The sequence below is a fragment of the Apodemus sylvaticus genome, chromosome 5, assembly GCF_947179515.1.
Source record: "Apodemus sylvaticus chromosome 5, mApoSyl1.1, whole genome shotgun sequence".
Classification (NCBI taxonomy): Eukaryota; Metazoa; Chordata; class Mammalia; order Rodentia; family Muridae; genus Apodemus; species Apodemus sylvaticus.
This window is the reverse complement of record NC_067476.1, coordinates 20,531,402-20,556,202: the sequence shown is the minus strand read 5'-3', so window position 1 is coordinate 20,556,202 and position 24,801 is coordinate 20,531,402. Positions and strand designations below refer to the sequence as shown.

At 36.7% G+C, this 24,801-nt stretch overlaps 1 protein-coding gene across 1 annotated transcript in view; it reads left to right on the top strand.

Annotated features, from left to right (window-relative positions):
• Window positions 1-24,801, top strand: part of Lrp1b (LDL receptor related protein 1B) — a 1,719,438-nt gene that overhangs the window by 1,318,549 nt on the left and 376,088 nt on the right. The window contains exon 42 of the mRNA XM_052181021.1: window positions 19,209-19,398. Within this exon, the coding sequence (XP_052036981.1) occupies window positions 19,209-19,398 (190 nt within the window). The remainder of the gene's footprint in view (window positions 1-19,208; window positions 19,399-24,801) is intronic.

Below are 24,801 nucleotides of genomic sequence, written 5' to 3'. Positions count from 1 at the left end.
TGGGGCCTCTAGAAAAGCAGTCAAAGCTCTTAGCTGCTAAGCCATCCCCAGCCCTGCTATTTAAGGTTTTTATGTGTGTTTTAGGTATGTTAGATAATCCAGGACTCACTGTAGTAGGATGACTGTTTTTTGTTGTTGCCATATTGCCCTAGCTTTTGCTGAATATGGTCTTAGGCTGGCTTTTGGCCATCTGGTTTTCCCTGGTGGTGGCAAGCCTGACAGTCCCTGATGGTAGCAGGCCTATGTGACTGCAAATAGACCTGCTTGTCCCTGATGTTAGTCGGTCTGTGAGACCTTGCAGTTAGAGCTGTTCTCCCAGGTAGCAACTGATGCAGATGCAGACAGAGATGATGGTTCCTTTATGGCATCAAGCCTCTGGTTGTCCTGAGTAGCAGCATTATTTCAAGGACGAAGGCAGAGTTGGTGGTCCCTGGTGGCTACAGGCCTCCCAAGTTACAGATAGAGATATAAAAGGGAAGGCGGAACGCTGAGGGAAGCCTGGCATGTTATTAAATAAAGAATTTATATGCATTTTCTGGTCCACAGGAGTTGCTAGATGAATGATGGCTTGAATTGACAAATATGACATTTGCAAGCCTAGATTTGAGTTGATATTCATGATTATAGTGAATTTGTTTAAAAAGACAGACATGGTAAGGTGTACTTTGGTTAAAAAATCACTGGTGTACCAAATAAAATGGAAGATGAAAAAAATTAAAGAGAAATAAAATATTCTTTTGAGTGATCATATTTATTTGGGATGAATAAATTTTACTTAGGCACTTAAGGTCAGGGAAAATAACTTTTCTAATTTATGTTTTGTCCTGGCTTAAATAATATAGTAGTTTGCAGATGAATATATTTATAAAATTTAGATGAGATGTTTCACTGTGAAATAAAACTTGTCAATATCATCCAACTAGTAATAATAAATATGACAATGATGGTATTGTATTGGAAAAGATTAGAAAATTCATAAATAAAATTATAAATAAGTTATAAAATAAAAGGGATGATGACATTAAATTAATCATTTTAACTACAAAAGTACACCTAGTTTGCATTTAAGGAGTAAATGTTTCCAAATGATTAAATATTTGCCTTTATTTTTTGTCAAAGATTAGTTCCTTAACCATTAATCTTATTAATTTTTCAAACATAAAGACAGATAAGTAGACAACTTTATCTTTTGAAAATGCTTTCAGTGAAGCAAAGCATCTTCAAAGCAATCATAAAAATCTCTCTTCAAACCTGGTGTGGCTGTTTCCTGGGAGGTTCCCCAGCACCTGACCAATGCAGATGCGGATGCTCACAGGCAACCATCTAATTAAGCTGGGGAACCCGGTGGGGAAGCTGGCAGAAGGACTCAAGGAGCAGAGGGGGATTGCATCCCCATAGGAAGAACAATGTCGGCTTGCTGGACCACCCAGTGTTCCCAGGAACTAGACCACCAACGAAGGAGTGTACAGGGAGGGATCTATGGCTCCACCTACATATGTAGTAAAGGATGGCCTTGCCCAATGTCAATGGGAGGGGAGGCACTTGGTTCTGTTAAGGTTTGATGTCCCAGTGTAGGAGGATGCTGGAGCAGTGGGGAGAGAATGGGTGGTAGAGCACCCTCATAGAGGCAAATGGAATGGGCAAGAGGGCAGATAGGAAGGAGTGGTTGTGGAGGGGTAACTGGGAAGGTGCATATCATTTGAGATGTAAATGACAAGAATGAATAATAAAAATAATCTCTCCTGAAAAAATGATGTATTAAGGTGATGGGTCAATGGCTCAGTCAGTGAAGTGTGTGGCACTCAAGGATAATGACCTAAGATTACATCACTAGTATTCATATAAACATGTGAGAATGATGATTCATTCACACAAGCTCCAGGCTGGAATGTATGGAAAGCACAGGCAGGCTGGGAGCTGACAACACACAGGTAGCTTTGACACATTGGTGAGTTCCTGGCTGAGAGAGAGAGAAAGAGAGAGAGAGAGAGAGAGAGAGAGAGAGAGAGGGAGAGGAGAGAGAGAGAGAGAGAGAGAGAGAGAGAGAGAGAGAGAGAGAGAGAGAGAGAGCCTAGTCTCAAAATTAAGCTACAGAACAATAGAAAAAGACACCTGACACTGACTGCTGGTCTCCACACATAAGCAAAGACATCGACATACACATACTACATACATGCATACAAACAAAAGTATGGCTGGCTTTTCTCTATCTCCCACAATGCCTTTGAATGGGAGAAGATTTTGAATCTAGGAGCATACACTCTTATTCTTGAAATTAAAAGAAGATATGTCTGAGAACTGATGTTTAGCCACCAACTTCCTAGTATAAATGCAGCCCTATATATTTCTTTGTAGATGACAACATCACATCACAGTGTCAGAAAGTTGAACATCCTTCATCACATCTAAATCTATAAATCAAACTTACTTGAAATTGAACTTAAGTTTTCTAACTGGTATACTAAAGAAGAGAAATACCTTTCATTATGAGTTATTTCTATATTATTTAGGTATGTAAATATTGACTCAAGTTATCTATGTAAACTAACAAGAAAAGTAATAGATTCTATATCCAAATGTGAGAGAACTTGATGCTCTTAAGTTTAAGACATATCACCTGAGAAAAAATAGTTTAAATGTTAAGTACTATCAGACAATGAATAGGATCTCTGCAGCCGCATGTCCTCTGCTTGAGCCACATTGCCAAAATTGATCAATAGGAAAAAGATCTAAGAAGCAAAATCAGATGGAGTTGTTTGATCAAGGCACTAGGAAAGATGCAACAGTGAAAAACTAGAAATCAAGAACAAGGGGTTTCAAAAATCGAATAGAGAATAATTTTAAAAAATTTCATCATAGGAAAAGAAGCAAATATATAACCCAGGATTCAGAGCCAACAGAAATAGAAAAACAATTAAAATGGGTATCACAAGATAACAAGTCTTGAAGGGGAAGGACAAATTAAAAGAAAGAAGAAGTAATGAACAAATTAATGGTTGTATGAGGTACATGTGGTGCTGATGTCTGCATGCTAATGGTTCTTATCTGTTATATTTATAGCATGCTTGTACATTCCGGGATAGGAATTACAAGAGCTAAGAATGATTGTAGCAAGTTAGGTCTCATTTATGCCTTCTGTCCAAGTGCATGGGTCTCATCTATTATTTAAAGAAGGGCAACTGAGATACGCCCAAGGACATACTCCGGAAATTACTGGTCTATAACTGGAGACTGCTGATAAGCTCCACATAATGCTTGATTTCATTTCACAGGCCATATAGTTTTGTGTTTGAATTCCCAAAGTCCTTATTTCTACCTCTCACTCATGTCTATATTTTGAAGTTTTAAAATTTTTTTCTTGTACATAATAAATGCAAACAGTTTATAAACCACCACAAATACTTTGATACAATATCTCACAAAAAAATCAATCATTATTTACTTAAGGATTTCAGACTATAAGGCCTGTATTTGCACAGACTGCTTAAGCAAAGAATGGCAGGATAAGGCATAATTAAACGTGATGAATATGGAAGCCCTACAGACACCCAGGTCTTAATGCGGTTGACGTCACATGGTAGGATATTCCTCTATCCCTGTTATTGTGAGTAAACCTTTGATGTGATTGCTTTTTACTATGTGACTTGAACGTGGAGATGGTGAGTGCGTTCTGCACCTAATGACAGAGGTACTTCTTTCTCAAGAATATAGGTTGGTGAATTAATTGTCATGTTCTACTTAAATACTTTAGGTGATAGTCTTATCTTTCCTGGTAATGACAAGGTTTTGGCACCTTGGAATTCGTGCTGTTCTCTGGGTCCTGGATATATTACAGCTGACACAATTGTATTAATGCCAACAGTTTCCTCCATTTGTTCCAGAAAGCCTGACTCATTGAGGGTCTTCTAGGACTCGGTCTTTCCTTATATTTCTTAGATTTCTGTAGCAGTAGTAAGAGACAAATGCAATTTTTGATACATGTTTAAGATTTTAAAAATGATTTTTTTCACTATCATGTATACTAATTATTCTGCCACCAAAATATAGACATGTCAAAATTTGTATTTTTCTTTCTCTTTTTTTTTTTAATTTTTTGACAAAGTCTTACTGCATTGCCAAAACATCCTCCATAGTTATATAAGTGTTGAATATATGATCCTCTTGTCTCAGTTTCCAGAGTAGCTGCATTTATAGGCCCATGCCATCAGGCTTGCTTCAGTTTAAATAATAGTCAAGTGAGTCAAGGTTTCAGCCAAAATGTAGGATTTAACTGCATCATTGCTTTAGTTTTTTTTTTTTTACATGTAATCTTATTCTGTCATCCAAACTGAATATAAACTCAGAATACTCTACCTGAAACATTCTTTGTCAAAGAATGACACCCCTGACTCAGTATGTAAAGACGGAGTGTTCTGTTCTTCAAAAGTCAACAATGCTAGGGTCTCCCATTACCAAGATAGAAAGACCACCAAGTGACCTTGCACTATTTAAAGCACATTGGGGGAATCCTAGGGTAGGTTGGCTTTGTCTTACTATATGTCTAAGGACATTTCCATTACCAGGTTATGGAACCTGATGAGAAATTGCTGGTGACACATTGTTCTTGCCTCAGGGAGGTGGTAGGCAGCTTCTGAGGCCTGGAATAGTCTGGACTTACCAGGTTCTTGGAAACTAAGATATTTGAAACCTGTCATGGAGTCAGCCTAATTTTGTCAAAGTATTTATGAATGAAGCAGATCTAAACAAGGACACACAATCTTGGTACTACAAGTCTAAAGAGGCAGCTCGTAGCTGAGTGAGCAGGAGGATTATAAAAATAAAGCCACAAGTTTGGTACATGTGTCATGGATGTGGTAGCTATTAGAATACATGACAGAATACGAACTTTGAATAAGGCACAATTGTGTCACCATGGCATTTCTGTGTGTTCAGAGAGGGGAGCAGAATGCCTTAATTACTGAAGCAGAATTATGTCAGGTGAGTTTGAGTTTCTGTAAATATTATGCTCACAGAAGGGTCAGAGTGACCTTAATTTTAGCCAAAGGTTAAATCAGGATTAGCAAATATATTTTTCTCATTTTTTTTCCCAATTGTCTTGGGCATTCTAGCCCATGTATCTCTATTTCTTGATTGTACATTAGGTCCTGAGGACAAAGAGTTTAACAAATAATAGTATATATTAAATAAATTGGATTAGGTCATTTAGGAGGCAAGACCCTATCAGGAGTAGTATAAACAGAAAGTGAAGAAGGTGAAGAGGCTAGAGGCAAGATCCATTACCCAAGGTAACTAGCTAAACAGGGATTCAAACCAGCCTTCTTTGGGCTACCTAATTTCTTTCTTCGAGGTTCTTTCTTATTTCTGCCAAAGACTGTATAATATTTGTTAGTGTAAAAATAGCATGCTTCTCCCAAGACCATAACCAGTCATCCTTGCCTAAAGAAATGTAGGTTCAACTCCTCTGTTTTGGAGGACCATCTCAGCTATTGTCTTTTTTGAGTAAAAGCAGAATATTCTAAACATTTAAAGCCTTTGTCTATGTTGGCATTGAGAAACACCAGAACGATAGGTTTTGTTTTGTTTTTTAATTGGCCAAGGGGAGGATGAGCTTTATGTTCCATAAAAGCAGCGAGAGAGAGAGAGAGAGAGAGAGAGAGAGAGAGAGAGAGAGAGAGAGAGAGAGAGAGAGAGGAGAGATGAGATCTGTTTTAGCTTGTTAAAATTAGGTAACCATGAACCCTCAGGTAAGCCTTTAATCAGATCCAAGCCTCCATTTAGAGCGGCCCTCTTATAGTTTTACTAAGGACAGTAAAGGAGTCTGGTGTGACCAATGGTGTATCAATGGGCACCATAGGTAGCCATTTGTCCCCCATCTGCCAGTGAGAAGGAAGGTAACTCCTTCTTCCAAAAGGGACTTAGTTTCCTTAGCTGCCATTCCAATATTTTTTTAAAAATAATAAGCATGACATACTCTTTTTGGTAACTGTTTCTCAGTTGAAATGTAGGGAATTGTTATTAGGGCTCAGAAAAATTGGAATATTGCTCAAGGGTAGACCAGGATGGGATTCAGGCCATGGGGATCCAATTCACTAACCCAACCTGGAGAGTCAGAGAACATTCATCCAGATGACACTCAGATACCACCTCCTCATCTAATTCATGTGCAAGGTTCAGGAGACTGAGCATATTTACCACCTTCATTTTGAGAATATTCTTATCACCTGTTCCCTAAACACTAAGAGATAAACCAACAACCCTGCAGTTAATAACTCCCTTCATGTTCTACTTTATTTCCCGTTTTCTGCCTACTAACCAGAAGACAAAAAAAATATACATTTTATTTGTGAGTTTTGCCCATTTTGAATAATTATTATGAAACTATGTATGCTTTTGGAAACTTGTCATATTTTTTTTACAATAATACATTTAAGACTTTTCTGTACTTTACCATATACCAGTATTTCATATTTCATTCTTTAGTGACATACCATCATATCTTCTTTTTTATTTTACTTTCTTCACATACTCGTCATTTGATTGGAATATAGATAATTTCTGTATTTGTCTTTTATAAGCAGAGCTACTGTGAACAGTACTGTACACAGATGTATGTTTTGATTTCTCTTAAGTATACTATTGGAAAGGGTTGAAATATACTGACTTCATATTCAATATATTTTACAGTGGGACTTAACAGTTTCTCATTCCAATAAATAATATTCAGAAATGGTATTTTTTATTTATCTCCGGCTTTGAAAAATCTTGTCTTTGTTTTTGGAATCATAATGGATAGTAGGTGTGATTTTTATTGGTTTTTTTTTTTTTTTTTTTGGCTGACTAGCAATGTTTATCCACTTTCATGTAAATGCCTGCTCTGATTTGTTACCTTAAAAAATGTCTATCCTCTCTTTGATCACTTTCCTACTGCATTATTTTCTACTTTGTTGATAAACTGTAAGAGCTTTTAGATATATTGATATAATGTCTGTTGTGATATAAATGATTTGCAAATATTCTCTCCTTCCAATCTGAATTAACTATTTTGTGAACTACTCTAGTTTGAAGCATGGACATTTTTAATTTAGATGAAAAAACATGTGTTGGATTTGCTTTGAAATCTGTACATTTGTCATCTTGAACAAGGCATGGAGACATGTTGAAGACAGCCTATTCCAACAGTTTTCTACTTTACATTTTACGTTCAGCACACAATTCTATTTCAAAATTCTATGTCCTTTGTATATGCATGCAACATTGTTATAGTGCTACTTATTTAGAAACCTTTCCCCCCACTTCCTGGTAACTCAACATTTTGTATATGTGAGAACTTGTCATCCATAATTAGATATAGCTTTTCTCCCTCCTTTAAAAATTAGGTGTTTTTACAAGTATTTTTGTATAGTGACTATAGCAAGGGAACAGTGTCCTCTCTTGGTTTTCTTACTTCTATTGACAAAATAATTTTAAAAGTAACTCAGAAGGTACTTCTGGGACCATTTTATTAGTATGAGAGAAAAATAACAGGGCAGGCAAGTTATAAATCTTGACAGTTCTCAGCAGGAGGGAATTGAAAATAATAATAGAAACTGTGGCATTTGAGTTAAAGTCAATTAAAGTAGGAACATTCAGCAATAAAATGTGTGAGTGCATGTGCATATATAGTGTGTCCATGTGAATATGCATATATATATTTATATGTAAATTTATATGTAAATTAATAGATACAGAGATCTGAGGGGAAAAAAGGTAGAAATCCAAGAGATTCCAGGAAAGCACACTTAGTATTTGGGTCAGTGTCCAAAGATAATTTTAAAAGAAAGGAGTAAAAGGTAGGAGAATTCAGCTAGGCATAGCACTTAAGATCTAAGGACAACCAAGAGACGAAGTCACGGAAATATAACTATAGTGTCACATTAAAAGACATTATTTCTCCTATCTGCTTAGCATGCTGTCAGATGAATCAGATTTCTAGAGGTGTTGGCTCCTGCCTGAGTCATGGACAGGCACAATTGGATTAATTCTTAAAACAGGGAAAAATAGTATATAATATTTTAGCAAGTAAGGAATGTCAGGGTTTCACCCAGGTTAGAGATACAATCTGATTCCATTATGTTAACTGGAGAGAAATGGGTTTTCCTTAATGAGCCCCAACAAAGCCCAGATCCCTCTACCTTTTCATATGGCTTAGTTAAATACTAAGGAAAAGTAGAGTTGTGATGACTCCACTTCTGGTGTCATGAGAGAAAATGAATTTCTGTCTTCAATTGCCTCCAAAGCATCTAATATCTAGCTCCTTGATATTTGTTTCTCAGGATGAGAACCAAAAATTATTTTTATGATGCATAGCTAGCTAGACAAATCTGGTGACTGTCAGAGCACTGAAGCATTTTAGACTTCAACTTTTCCTGAATTTTAGGCCTTGGAAGGCAATCAAGGCGATCTAGGTAAATAGAATTAAATTCTTCCAGGATCACTGGAGTTTAGATTGAATGTAAATAAGATAAAAATTAAGACATTCTTTAAGAACAGAAGGTATAAAGATTTATAGCATCCTTCTGAACTTTTACCTGGAAGAGCTTCAGTTCCAAAGCTGGTTGCCAAAAAGCTTTACTGTTTTCCTCTTAGCACTGCTTTCATTGTGTCCCATAGATTTGGGTATGTTGTGTTTTCATTGTCATTGTGTTCTAAAAAGTCTTTAATTTCTTTCTTTATTTCTTCCTTGACCAAGGTATCATTGAGTAGAATATTGTTCAATTTCCACGTGTATGTGGGTTTTCTGTTGTTTTTGTTGCTATTGAAGACCACTTTTACTCCATAGTGATCTGATAGGAGGCATGGGATTAGTTCGATCTTCTTATATTGTTGAGGACTGTCTTGTGACCAATTATATGGTCGATTTTGGAGAAGGTACCATGAGGTGCTGAGAAAAAGGTATATTCTTTTGCTTTAGGATAGAATGTTCTATATATATCTGTTAAATCTAATTGGTCCAAAGCTTCAATTAGTTTCATTGTGTCCCTGTTTAGTTTCTGTTTCCCTAATCGGTCCATTGAGGAAAGTGCAGTGTTGAAGTCACCCACAATTATTGTGTTAGGTGCAATGTGTGCTTTGAGCTTTAATAAAGTTTCTTTTACGAAAGAGGGTGCCCTTGCATTTGGAGCATAGATGTTCAGGATTGAGAGTTCTTCTTGTTGTATTTTTCCTTTGACCAGCAAGAAGTGTCCCTCAGAGTCTCTTTTGATGACTTTGGGTTGAAAGTCAATTTTATCTGATATTAAAATGGCTACTCCAGCTTGTTTCCTGCGACCATTTGCTTGTAAAATTGTCTTCCAGCCTTTTATTCTAAGGTAGTGTTTGTGTTTGACCCTTATGTGTGTTTCCTGTAAGCAGCAAAATGTAGGGTCCTGTTTACGAATCCAGTCAGTTAGTCTATGTCTTTTTATTGGGGCATTGAGTCCATTGATGTTAAGAGATATTAAGGAATAGTGATTGTTACTTCCTGTTATTTTTGACGTTATTTTTTAAATTTGATTGGTTAGGAGAGAGCATACACTACCAGCTTAATGACACACCTGAAAGCCCTGGAACAAAAAGAAGCTATTTCACCCGGGAGGAGTAGAAGGCAGGAAATCATCAAACTCAGGGCTAAAATCAATCAAGGAGAAACAAAGAGAACCATACAAACAATCAACAAAACCAGGAGCTGGTTCTTTGAGAAAATCAACAAGATAGATAAACCCTTAGCCAGACTGACCAAAGGGCACAGAGAAAGTATCCAAATTAACAAACTTAGAACTGAAAAGGGAGATATAACAACAGAAACTGAGGAAATCCAAAGAATCATCAGATCCTACTACAAGAGCCTGTACTCAACACAACTGGAGAATCTGGAGGAAATGGACTATATCCTTGACAGATACCAAATACCAAAATTAAATCAGGACCAACTAGATCATCTAAACAGTCCCATAATGCCTAAAGAAATTGAAGGAGTCATAGAAAGTCTTCCAACCAAAAAAAGCACAGGACCAGATGGTTTCAGTGCGGAATTCTATCAGACCTTCAAAGAAGAGTTAACACCAATACTCTTCAAATTATTCCACAAAATAGAAACAGAAGGAACACTACCCAGTTCCTTCTATGAAGCCACAATTACGCTGATACCAAAACAACACAAAGATCCAACAAAGAAAGAGAACTTCAGACCAATTTCCCTTATGAACATCGATGCAAAAATACTCAATAAAATTCTTGCCAACTGAATCCAAGAACACATCAAAAAGATATCCATCATGATCAAGTAGGCTTTATCCCGGGAATGCAGGGTTGGTTCAATATACTGAAATCCATCAATGCAATCCACTACATAAACAAACTCAAAAAAAAAAAACCACACATGGTCATTTTATTGGATGCTGAAAAAGCATTTGACAAAATTCAGCATCCTTTCATGCTTAAAGTCTTGGAAAGAACAAGAATTCAGGGCCCATAACTAAACATAGTAAAAGCAATATACAGCAAAACGGTAGCCAGCATCAAACTAAATGGAGAGAAACTTGAAGCAATCCCACTAAAATCAGGGACTAGACAGGGCTGCCCCCTTTCTCCTTATCTTTTCAATATTGTACTTGAGGTACTAGCTCAGGCAATTCGACAACATAAGGAGGTCAAAGGATACAAATTGGAAAGGAAGAAGTCAAACTATCATTATTTGCAGATGACATGATAGTCTACCTAAGTGACCCAAAAAACTCCACTAGAGAACCCCTACAGCTGATAAACAACTTCAGCAAAGTGGCAGGTTATAAAATCAACTCAAGCAAATCAGTGGCCTTCCTATACTCAAAGGATAAACAAGCTGAGAAAGAAATTAGGGAAATGACCCCCTTCACAATAGCCACAAACAGTATAAAGTATCTTGGGGTGACTCTTACCAAACATGTGAAAGATCTGTATGACAAGAACTTCAAGACTCTGAAGAAGGAAATGGAAGAAGACCTCAAAAAATGGGAAAACCTCCTATGCTCATGGATCGGTAGAATCAATATAGTTAAAATGGCCATTTTGCCAAAAGTAATCTACAGATTCAATGCAATACCCATCAAAATCCCAACTCAATTCCTCACAGAGTTAGAAAGAGCAATTATCAAGTTCATCTGGAATAACAAAAAACCCAGGATAGCTAAAGCTATTCTCAGCAACAAGAGAAAGTCTGGGGGAATCAGTATCCCTCAAGCAATACTACAGAGCAATAGTGTTAAAAACTGCATGGTACTGGTACAGTGACAGGCAGGAGGATCAATGGAACAGGACTGAAGATCCAGAAATGAACCCACACACCTATGGCCACTTGATCCTCGACAAAGGGGCTGAAAACATCCAATGGAAAAAAGATAGCCTTTTCAACAAATGGTGCTGGTTCAACTGGAGGTCAGCATGCAGAAGAATGCGAATTGATCCATCCTTGTCTCCTTGTACTAAGCTCAAATCCAAATGGATCAAAGACTTCCACATAAAGCCAGACACTCTGAAGCTAATAGAAAAGAAACTGGGAAAGACCCTTGAGGACATCGGTACAGGGAGAAAGTTTCTGAACAGAACACCCATAGCATGTGCTCTAAGAGCAAGAATTGACAAATGGGACCTTATAAAATTACAAAGTTTCTGTAAGGCAAAGGACACCATCCAGAGGACAAATCGGCAACCAACAAATTGGGAAAAGATCTTCACAAATCCTACATCAGATAGAGAGCTAATATCCAATATATATAAAGAATTCAAGAAGTTAGACGCCAGAAAACCAAACAACCCTATTAAAAAATGGGGTACAGAGTTAAACAAAGAATTCTCACCTGAAGAACTTCGGATGGCGGAGAAGCATCTTAAAAAATGCTCAACTTCATTAGTCATTAGGGAAATGCAAATCAAAACAACCCTGAGATTTCACCTTACACCAGTCAGAATGGCAAAGATTAAAAATTCAGGAGATAGCAGGTGTTGGAGAGGGTGTGGAGAAAGAGGAACACTCCTCCACTGCTAGTGGGGTTTTAAATTGGTACAACCACTGTGGAAATCAGTCTGGCTGTTCCTCAGAAAATTAGGCATGTCACTTCCGAAGAATCCTGCTATACCATTCCTGTGCATATACCCAGAGGACTCCCCAGCATGTAATAAGGATATATGCTCCACTATGTTCATAGCAACCCTATTTATAATAGCCAGATGCTGGAAAGAAGCCAGGTATCCCTCAACAGAAGAGTGGATGCAAAAAATGTGGTACATTTACACAATGGAGTACTATTCAGCCATTAGAAACAATGAATTCATGAAATTCTTAGGCAAATGGATGGAGCTAGAGAACATCATACTAAGTGAGGTAACCCAGTCTCAAAAGGTGAATCATGGTATGCACTCACTAATAAGTGGATATTAACCTAGAAACCTGGAATACCCAAAACATAATCTATACATCAAATGAGGTACAAGAAGAAAGGTAGAGTGGCCCCTTGTTCTGGAAAGACTCAGTGAAGCAATATTCAGCAAAACCAGAACGGGGAAGTGGGAAGGGGTGGGTGGGAGGACAGGGGGAGAGAAGGGGGCTTACAGGACCTTCTGGGAGTGGGGGGGGGCTAGGAAAGGGGAAATCATATGAAATGTAAATAAAACATATATCGAATTAAAAAAAAAGCTTTACTCTATCTGGTACACTTAGAATCTAGTTTTGTTGATCTCATCAAGCAAATAACACTAGTAAAAAGATGAAGAATATATGAATATCATTTTGTTTACAATGAAGGGAAGTGCAGAAATCCTTTAATCTAATTAGAATTTGGAGATGCTGTTGTACTGCGTGCGAAAATGTCAACAACAGAGAGGATTTATTTATTTATTTATTTATTTACACTCCAGATTTTATTTCCCCTCCCAGTACACCATCTCACTGTTCCACATCCCATACCTCCTGTCTCCACAAAGATGTCCCCAATCCCCCAACCACCTCCCCACCAGATCTCTAAACTCCGTGAGGCCTCCAGTCTCTTGAGGATTAGGTACATTTTCTCTGACTGAACCCAGTCCTCTGCTGTAAATGTGTTGGAGACCTCATATCAGTTGATGTTTGCAGCCTGGTTGGTTGTCCCGTGTTTGAGAGATCTCGGGAATCCAGGTTGATTGAGAGTGCTGGTGCTCCTACAGGGTTGCCCTCCTCCGCAGCTTCTTCCACCTCAGAGTCTTGTCTGGAAGGTAAAAGTTAAGACCTGTGCAAAGTGTTGTGTCTACAAGGCACTTATTTTAAGCTTTTTCTTGAGTTAGAAACCAAAGTTATTTTCTATGTGTCAAAGAACGTACACTATTTAATAAAGACTGTAATGTTTAAAACCAGTGTTATCGTCTCAAACAGTGTATTTATGACTTCCAGCCTATGGCATAAGGAACTGAGAATGAAAGTAGTACCCACTCAACTGCTGCCCTAGTTTCTTTTCAGCTCTAGGATGTTCTTAAGTTCAAATACTTCGTGTTGTTTTTGTACTATATTCTCTTCAGCCAGAGAAATAACAGAGCATTTAACCATACAATTATTTTTCTGTTAGGCAAATTTCTATCCTCCCTTTACATCAATATACACATAATCGGATGGCTACGACTCTTCCTCATTTGTAATGAGATAGTGCTTCTTAGGTTTTCCTATTAGACACAAACTAGAGTCACTGGAGAAGAGGAGACATCAATTGAAAACTTGCATTTATCAAAACTGAAAAAGTTCATGGTAGTATTTTCTTGATTGCTGGTTGATGTTATGGACTCTGTCTCTTTGTAGGATAGCCTACACTGTGTCAGAAAAGTAGCCGAGCATGCCAGAGGAAGCATGCCAGCCGGCTTTGACCCTATGTGTTCCATTCTGCTTGATGGAGCTTGATGGAGCTTTCTTAGTTTATAAGCTGAAGCAAATCCTTACCTGCCCAAATTGTTTCTGCTTATGGTGTTTATAACAGAAACAGAAAACAAACTAGGACAAGGAGAAATTTGCAATCAAGTGAAGTCCTTTGAGAATTTGTTAAAAGAATTATTGGTAGGCTATCAGTGTCAACTTTCCTACTACTAGGTATGTATGCATATTACACTGCTTCTATATACTGATGTATCACACCATCAGTGATATATAGTGTATAGAAGCAGTGTAATATTCATTTAACTAATTATATTTTTTCATGTAACTATGTTCAAATACAGACGTTTATAAGCATAAAACTGATTTTCCTTATTTATTTATTTGTTTGTTTGTTTGTTTGTTTATTTGCAGTCCACTCCTGTCCCTTTTATGAAATTAACCAAGTCTTCTCTCTTATTTGTTAAAACAAACTGCTACACCTCAAATGGGCAAAAAGGATTAGGACTACTTATTTAAGTATGTGATGGCAAGTCTATGTGGTTAGGAAGCTGTGTTTTTACTATGTACAACACCCAAACACAATCATTTACTGAGGTGAGAAGCTCAGAGCTACAGGAACAGCCTTCTTTTCATTTTCTCCTTGGTTATACCTTAAGTTGCAACAATATAAAACTCTTTAACAATATTTGGGACTGGATATTTACAGTCTGGCTGATTGGATCAATATCAATGTTATGTTAACTATATAATTGTCTACCAGCTTCAGCATCTCTGATGGACCACTTTGGAAACTCATTGCTCAAATACATATAGGTATGTATGTGGACAGACACATACCATATGACTTTGCAATGCTGAAAACATCTAAAATTTTCTTACATATTCAAATGATTGTGCCCAAGTACATATATATACTATATAATTCCATCATTTTGAGAACATTATAAGATTTCATATGGAAACTCAATCTAATTTCATATTCTCTTTATATATTTTAATTGAATTCAGTTTTGTTGGGAAATTTTCTTCAGGGGGAAGAAACATATTACTGATGCTTTGTAAAATCTACTATCAGATTCCAGTTAGTTTAACTGAAAGATCATTAATTAATTTTATATTGCTGTGATAAAATATCACAACCTGGATAATTTAAGAGAAGGAAGAATTTGTTTTGGAATTACCTGCCAATATGGACAGGAAGTAAGTTATGGTGCCTGGAGCAGAAAGCTGAGGACTCCAATCTTAAACAGCAAACTTAAAGCAGAAAAAGCAAACTGGGAATGGTGTGTGGTTTTCAAGTCTGAAAGTCTTTCCTAAGTGACATATTTCCTCCAGCAAGACCACACTTGTTAAACTTTCATAAAGAGTAATAACAACTGGGGACTAAGCACCCAAATGTCAGAGCCTATAGAGCGCATTCTCATTTAAACCACCAGAGTCACGTTTTCATGTAAAACCATTCAAAGAGAATGTCCTTAAACAATACACATACTACAGTCTTCCATGCTCTGGATTTGTTAACCATAGAACAGGAACATCCATCTCCTCTCACCTGAGATGCAGTGACTTCTCTCTTTCTTTTTTTACTGGCAAGAGAAAGAGGAAAGTGAACTTGCCAAGTCCCTACACAGGGACAAGCAGGAGGAAAATAAGTATGTTTCAAGAAATGTTGAGTTGTTCAGAGATGTGCCATTTCTCATTTTCCCCATAAATGGTAAATTTTATAAATGGTAAGACAAAACCTGTTACCAAAAATGGTTAGCATATTTATCAATGATATGGAATTACATAAAAGCAGTAATGAAGCAGGAGGTTTGAAGTTAATACATTGAAGTTAATGCATCAAGAAATGCATTGAACAATTATCAACCACATACTCATCCCAACAGGTGGCATGGGATTCAGAGGAAATCACTTCTACAGATTTTCTTCATATGTTGCTTGGTCTTCTTTCCATTGTCTCTGCCCTAAGTTTCTATAATAATTATATGCTGGTTGATTTCTGTGTCAGGGGAGGTGATCATGGCAAATTACTTGTTATACAATTTCTCTAGAGGCACACAAATTGAAACCAGTGACTCATTTATTTGTTTTCATGTAGGTTTCTATTGAGAACAGATGTCTCTCATGCATCCCCAAAGGAAGCCTTAATAGGAACAAGAAGATGGATACAGATAGATCTAGAATAAAAATTTTGCTTTAACAGTATAAGTCTATTGGAGATAAATGTCAGTTTCCTTAGAAAAAGAAGATAGAAAACTTTTAGAGAATATTTATTCACAAAATAAAATAATACGTCAGACACCTGGGAGGTAGGAGACTCTCGGGTCTCAAAGGTAGGGACCATAGATGAAATGCCCTACAGTGGGGAGAGGGAACTTGTAGAGCCAACCTCCAGCAGAAAGACAGGGCATCAAGTGAGGGATGGGATTGCCATCCCACAGTCAATATCTCTAGCCCATGATTGTTCCTGTCTGAAAGAACTGCAGGGATGGAAATGGAGAGGAACCTGATGAAAATGAGGTACAGTGACAAACCCAAAGTGGAATCAAGCTGAAGGGGAGGTTCCAAGGCCTAACCCTATTACTGGAGCTATTGTGTGCTTACAAAAAGGGGGCTATTATGACTGCCCTCTGAAAGACCCAACAAGCAGCTGGAAGAGTCAGATGCAGATATTTACACCCAACCAATGGACAAAATCAGCTGACCTCTGTAGTTGAATTAGGGAAGAATGAAAGAAGCTGAGGAGGAGGGAAATCCTGTAGGAGGATTAGCATCTAAATTAACCTGGACCCCCTAGATCTCTCAAACAATGGATCACCAAACAGGCAGCATACACCAGCTGATATAAGGCTCCCAAAACATATACTACAGAGGAATGCCAGGTCTGGACTCAGAGAAGTCTGAGTCCCTCAAAAGACTGGAGGCCCAGGGAGCGCAGAAGTCTGATGGGGTGCAGGGGGCGGGAGGGGCATCCTCATAGAACCAGGGGTTGGGGATTTGGAGGTATGGGATGTGGAACAGTCAGAGGGTAGACCGTGAGGGGAATAAAATCTGGAGTGTAAAAAAAGATTAAATAAATTTTAAAAATAAAAAGATGTGCAAAACAGCTTCAATTTTGTAGCAGATAGAAGTGTTCAACAGTTACAGCTATTTATTTAGATATTCTTAGATATTTCTTTTCATGTAGAAGATCTAAACTGGTGTCTAAAAATGGATCAGATGTTTGGATGATGACTCAAATTTCTTTTTTTTTTAAATGGTCAGATTATGTAAAATTCTTTTTTCTTTTTTTAAATTAGGAATATTTTTTATTTACATTTCAAATGTTGTCCCCTTTCCTGGTTCCCTCCTCCCCCAAAAATCCCATAAGCCATCTTCCCTTCCCCATTCAACCCTCTCCTGCTTTCCAGTCCTGGTATTCCTCTACACTATGGCATAGCATGAAGTCTTTAGAGGACCAAAGACCTCTCCTCCCTTTGGTGACTAACAAGGCAGTCCTCTGCTGCAGATGTGTCTGGAGCCATGGGTAACTCCATGTGTACTCTTTGGTTGAAAACCCTGGGAGCTCTGGGAGTACTGGGTGACTCATACTGTTGTTCCTCCTGTAGCACTGCAAACCCCTTCAGCTCCTTGGTCCTTTCTCTAGCTCCACCATTGGGAACCCTGTGCTGACTTCAATGGTTGGTTGAGAGTGTCCCCCTCTGTATTTGTCATGCACTAGAAGAGCCTCCCAGGTGATAGCTATATCCAACTCTGATCAGCTAGCACGTGTGAGCATCCGCACAATATTGCCTGATTTTTGTTACTGTATATAAAACTCAGGATACAGCAGGTGCTGGAAAGGTTATGGAGAAAAATGAACACTCCACTGCTGGTAGGATTGTAAGCTGGTACAATCACTCTGGAAATCAGTTTGTTGGTTCCTCAGAAAATTGGGCATAATACTACCAGAGCACCCTGCTATACCACTCTTGGGCATATACCCAGAGGAATCTCCAGCATGTAATAAGGACACATGCTCCACTATGTTCATAAGAGCTTTATTTATAATAGCCAGAAACTGGAAAGAACCCAGATATCCCTCAACAGAGGAATGGATGCAGAAAATGTGGTATATATACACAATGGAGTACTATTCAGCCATTAAAAACAATGGATTAATGGAATTCTTAGACAAATGGATGGAACTGGAGTATATTATCCTGAGTGAGCTAACCCAATCACAAAAGAACACTCACGGTATGCACTCACTGATAAGTGGATATTAGCCTAGAAGCTTGAAATACCCAACACACAATTCACATATTAAATGAGACTCAAAATTCTTAATTGTTCATTTATTTGCACCCTTATGAAACCTCTAAATACACTTGTGAAATATGAAAGTAACCCTAGTATTCACCGATAGTTGTAGGAACTCAGTACTTTCTGAGATACTCCTGGGTAGAAAAGCACAATGTTCCATATTGCAGTTTCACTTATGGATGTGACTTGAGTATAGCTTTTGTTGTACTGAACACAGGGCAAAGAGAAACAGAGTAAGGATCGAATTGTATACAAAGCTGCTGAGAACAGTCTTGCCCTGTGGCCCAGGTACTGGATCGTGGTGCTAAGCCAGGATGCCATGATCACATTGTTTTTCAGCCCATCACTCTTGGGTGTTAAATTCTGTACCACTGGTTGTCTTTTTGCATTTGTAGTGTGCTTTGGAGACCAATTCATTTCAAATCATTGTGTTTTTAGAATAGATTAGTAAAACAGGATGAAACTACTTGCTCCTAGCTAGCTTATTCAAATATTGTCTACCTTAAATGAAAAAAAAAGCAAGTCAGGTGCCTATTTGGCTTTAATATCAGTCTGATGTGTTTGATTATATTGAAATGCCTAGATCTGCAGGAGCATCAGGAAACTCACCACCATGAAACCTATGTGGTCTTTCTGGCTAGTGATTTTTCACACTATGTTATTAAAATTAATTGCTAGACACAAAATGAAATGTCATCATTTCTCTATATCAAAGGGAAAGAAGATATTTGTGGTTTTTATATTTGGATGAATAATTACGTATGTAATAACTTTGTTTTTTAATACCTATTTCTCCCCACTGTATGAATTTTCAAATACACATATCACTTTGAATATAACTTGCTATATGTCATAATATGCTACTTATAAGAATCATATTTGTATATTCAGTTCACAGAGTTTATGGAAAAATAGTTGATAAAATTGGGTATTTATACTCATTTTGAATACTGTTTTTTGTCAGAATGCTTTTTAAATAAAATGTGATTTATTGTCCACTTTCTTCCATCAGATGTGGGCTCTGTTGAGGGCCTGGCCTATCACAGAGCCTGGGATACTCTGTACTGGACCAGCTCCAGCACGTCTTCCATCACAAGGCACACAGTAGACCAGACTCAGCCTGGAGCGATTGACAGGGAAGCAGTCATCACCATGTCAGAGGATGACCACCCTCATGTGCTAGCTTTAGATGAATGCCAAAAGTAAGAGGCTATATTATTATAACTGCTTTATAGTAAGGAGAATGGATAACTGTTTGTACTTTAAAGAAAACTAGTTTTAAAGATAAAGATTTCCCTCTCTAAATCTTTCTTCTTCTTCTTCTTCTTCTTCTTCTTCTTCTTCTTCTTCTTCTTCTTCTTCTTCTTCTTCTTCTTCTTCTTCTTCTTCCTCCTCCTCCTCCTCCTCCTCCTCCTCCTCCTCCTTCTCCTCCTCCTCCTCTTCCTCCTCCTCTTCCTCTTCCTCCTCTTCCTCCTTCTTCTTCAAGAGCAGTGTGTGAATAATTAAAATACTTATTACTTAAATATTGGGTATTATCTTTTTAAAAGAATTGATAATAACTAGTATAAATAATGGAAGTGAAAATCTAGAAAATTATATGGTTCATAGACTGCATTAATTTACAAGGAAATTACTATTTATGCCTAAAATGTTTTTCCATATTAACTAATAATTTCTATAATTTTGTATCAAAAAAACAATTCAAAAGGACATCATTAAAAGAAAACAAAAGCACAAAGCAATTAAGTAAAAATACACCTCTCAGATTTTACTGTTACAGAGTGAAGATGTGAAAGAGAAAGTTTGACACTAATACATATTCTCTCAATCTTTTTACATTTTATTAGATATTTGCTTTATTTACATTTCAAGCTTTTTTCCATTTCTATTAGAACATAATTAGACCACTTTATTTTTTTTCCTTTCCTTATTTGACCTGTTCCCATGCCAACTTCCTCCAACCACTGCTATAACCCCTGCTATCAAATTGATAGCCTTTTTTCTTCATTGTATGTATATTTCTCTCTGTCTTTTATCTCTCTGTTTTTGTCTTTCTGGGTGTCTGTCTAGCTATATCTGCTTCTGTTTCTCTAGCTGTATTTCTGTGTCTATGTGTCTTTGTCTCTCATGAGTCTTTCTCTCTCTCTCTCTCTGTGTGTGTGTGTGTGTGTGTGTGTGTGTGTGTGTGTGTTTTCAAATTCAGAGCTGACCTCTTTGTATGGAAAAATCAACTAGGGAACTGATTCCTGGGAGAAGCTAATCTCCCTCTTTATGCAAACATTAGCTGCATATTTTTTTCAGTGAAATTTTTCTCTTCCAAGGCAGCATGTCTATTGAAATTATTATTGTTCAGGTTTTGTTTATGCAGCTATTTCTAAAAGTGCAATTACACATCCATACACTTCCTGGAACACTGGCTCTTACAATGTTTCTAATCCTTCCCCTATGATGTATATCTGATCTCTGAGCTTTAGATGCTAAAGTTATACTTTCAATATATGCCCTGGGGCTCAGATCTTCACAATCTATTGCCCTCTGCATTGTGTTCAGTTGTGGTTTTCTGTGACAGCCTTCATTTTCTATAGAGGGAGACTTCTATTGTGAGAGGTTATTACATGTATCTGCCTATCTATCTATCTATCTATCTATCTATCTATCTATCTATCTATCTATCTATTTATCTACCTATGCTAATGTGATTACATTTAGGAAGCTGTTAAGGAATTATCCCAATCTAGTAAAGAGATAATAGTTAATTCTCTTTTAAGACCTATGACCTATTAGTCTCATAAAGTTAACTAGGTTTCTAAAGCCAGAAATGATTTTTCTCATTTTTGTGGGCCTACAGTTTTAATTACACAATTGTTGGCTGCCACTGACATGTGAAGGCCACTATTGTACCTTTAGGAATACCTTATTTTCCTGGGCATTGTTGAGGATTATGTTTTCACAGATGAGCAGGACTGCTAATTTCTTCCTTTCATTGGTAGCTTGCACTATTTCTAACACTATAGAAGCCAGACCACACACAATAAAGAGACTTTGCTGTCAGATATAGTTCAAAACTTCTGATTTCTATGCCCTATGTATGTAATTGCTTTACTAATAACAACATTTCTTCAAGTTCTAAAAGGTGCACAAGTGACTGTCAAGTGGATATATATATGTATATATATGTATGTATATATGTATATGTGTATATATATCCTACATACCTCCCCAGTTCTTTATTTCCTACTTCTAATAACATGTATCATCCTCTAAATCATAAATCCCATTCCCTCATTTTCCCTTTATACTTTAATGGTTCCTGCCAGTTCTGAGATGCTGTAGGAACTAGGAACCAGAGAAGAAAGAGAACCTCTGAGTTTTGTCATTTTAAGTCTGGGTTATCTTCAGTATAATGTGTTCTAGGTCCTTATTTTCATGCAAATTTTATTTAATTATTGTAGCTAAATAATATAAATATTCCATCATGACTAGTTACCACACTCCAATTATCCATCCATCCATCCATCTACTGAATGATATTAAGGTTGCTTGCATTCCTTAGCTGTAGTAACTGAATAGTGTGGCAATATAGTTGGGTGAGCAAGTATCTGTGGAGTAAGAATTTAGGTCCTTAAGGTTTATACCACGAAGTCCTATAACTGGTTTACATGATATATTTATTTTTAGTGTTTTGAAGTTTTTCCCACATTGACTTCTGGAAGGGCTTTACCAGTTGGCAGCACTGCCAAAAGTAAATGAGGATTACTGTTTCTCCACTACCTCATCAGCAATTTCTGTTATTTTGTGAGCCATTCTGACATGACTGACATGAAATTACTGAGTTGCTTGAATTTGTGTTTGCATAATTGCTAGTCAGTTTTTACACCTCAGTTCATTTTTCATTTGGTTACTTACTTCCTTGACTTTCCAGGAATTTTGTTTTTATTTAAATGTGTAGTTTGTATATTTAATACCTGAAAAACAGTTTTCCCTGGGCTGAGGATTTCTTCAATCAATTGATCATTGTTTCCTTAGCAGGAGAAAAGATTTTTTTGTTTGAAGAGGTTCCATTTGACAAGTCTTACCAAATGGAGCACATTCCCGGAAGTCCTGTACCTATATCTTGTAGGGCATTGCCTATCCTTTTTTAAATAGCATTTTTAGTATTCTATGTTTCAAATTCTGGTCTCTGATTTGAGATAATTTTGTGTAGGATGAGGAAAATGAATATAATGTCACTCTTTTATATGTATGCATCCAATTTTTCCAATATCTTGTTGAGAATGCTACCTTTTCTCTAATAAGTTTTTGTCCTCTTTGTCAAATATTACATGACTGTAATTTTCTATTCTTGGGCCTATTCTTCTGTTTCATTCAATTGATCTAGATGACTGTACTATTCTAGTACAATTTTGTTTTTATAACAATATTTCTGTAATATATCTTGAAGTCTGGAATGGTAATCCTTTGAGTATCATTTTTGTTGTTGTTCAGGATTTCTTTTGCTATACGCAGTCTTTTCAGTTTCCATATGAATTTAGGATTTGTCTTTCTCTCCTGCTATAAAAATATTGTAGAGATTTGATTAGAATTACATTGAATGTGCAAATTGATCGGTTAGAAAGGTCATTTTCAGAATATCAATTCTTCCAATCCACCAATATATGGCCACTTGATGTCTGTCTGTTTTATGGTGTCTTTCTTAATTTCTGTCTTAAGTGGTTTAATGTTTTCCTTGAAGAGGTATTTTTACCTCATTGTTTCCATTTATTCCAATGCAATTTATTGTCTTTGATGTTATTGCAAATGAGAATATGTCCATAATCTCTTTGTATGTTTGTTGGAGGTGTATAGAAAGGTTACTGGTTTTTGCAAATTAACTCTGTACCCTGCATCTTTTTGGAAATGGCTGATTTTTTTTCCCCAGAAGTTTCCTGCTGACCTTTTTCAAATCTCTTGAATATAATACCATATCACCTACAAATGAGAAGAGTTTGATTTTTTTCTTTTTCCATTTGTATCATGTTAATTTCTACCTAGTCTTCCTTGAGCAAAATCCAAATATCTTTTCTCAAGCAGCTGAAAAAGATGAAGCATGGAACTGTTAACTACTGATCTCCATTCGTGGAGGGAAAGGGCTAGATTCCTTGTTATCACAGAACTGTTTGTCTAAGTTCTTTACAACTGAGGTTAGGCTCAATTCCCTAATTGAACATCATGCCATGATGAGCACAGTAATATTTGTTCTACAGTAAGAGCAAAAAAAATGGATCAAAGGAATGAATACATTAATTAACATAATCACAGGAAGATGATTCCTGCTACTACTTATAATAAATATCAATTGATGACTGCTTCATCTTGGCAAAATTAGTTATAGAATAGACCAAGAGCACTTTTAAGTTGTATCTAGAAGCCACACATTTGAATTATTCGCACCAAAGAGTTTCCACTGAAAACTGATTCAAAATTAAATTTTTAAGCATTAAAAGTTAATTTTAATCATCATCTACATATCTATATTGATGACACATTTGAATCCCTTTGGTTAGCAGTTGACCAATACATAATTTAAACAAAAAATAATTATCATATACAATAGAATATTTGAATTTCAGAGCTGATTCAGATAGCACTAATTTGCATAATCTTGGATTGCTCTAAATTGAATTGTTCATTCTCCATTTTCTTGTCTGTGAGTTGAGAAAAGCAAAGAAAGAAAAATAGCTCCAAACATTGAAAAGAAAGAACCTAAGAAAATATTGAAGGGGAATTGTGAAATTGATATCATATATTATGTGCTTCTAAATAAAAATGTCTTAATTAACCAACCTTACATCTTAAAAAAATTATTGCTAGGAGTGCTGGTAATTTTAATTTTTGTTGCCTTCACTCAATCATGGAATGCAACACTTCTAAATTTATTAGAACTGAGGAAAAAGAAATGTTGTATTTTAACAAACACCAGAGATATATGTGAGGTTTTTTTTTTAAATTAACAACTAGAAATATTTGCTTTGATTTCAATATGGTAGGGAAATTTATTTTAACAAAATTCTCAGGAACTTTCTTAGTAATGTTGATGATCATAAACCTAGATTGGCTTTAGTTTTTATATAAGAATGTATGGATAATCTGACTATAAGTATAAAATATCATTTTAATAGATGTTCTTGATTCCTATATGCTAAGCATGATTTTCTTGAAAGATATTTAGGTGGTTCAGACTTCTAGCATACTCACCCCCTTTCATTTTTCTTTCTGCTCTGCATTTTCTTTTCTTTTTTTGGGGGGGGGGGTTGCAGTGAACTTTACTGATGGCATTCATGAGAGAAGGGAGGGCTCCCTAGACCTGTCCTGATATTATGTGAGTCTGGGATGCAAACTGAGGGAGATGCTCAGTGTTGGGGGCCAAGTTAGGACAGGGACTCCTCAGCAACAAGGAGCCTCTCAGTGTCCTTGCTGGGATGGATTTTTCAGGGTTTCTTACACCTTGGAGGCCATGTAAGCCATGAGGTCCTTCACTTTGTTGCTGTAGCTATATTCATTGTCATACCAGGAAATAAGCTTTAACAATATTGTCATTGAGAGAAATGCCAGCCCCAGCATCAAAT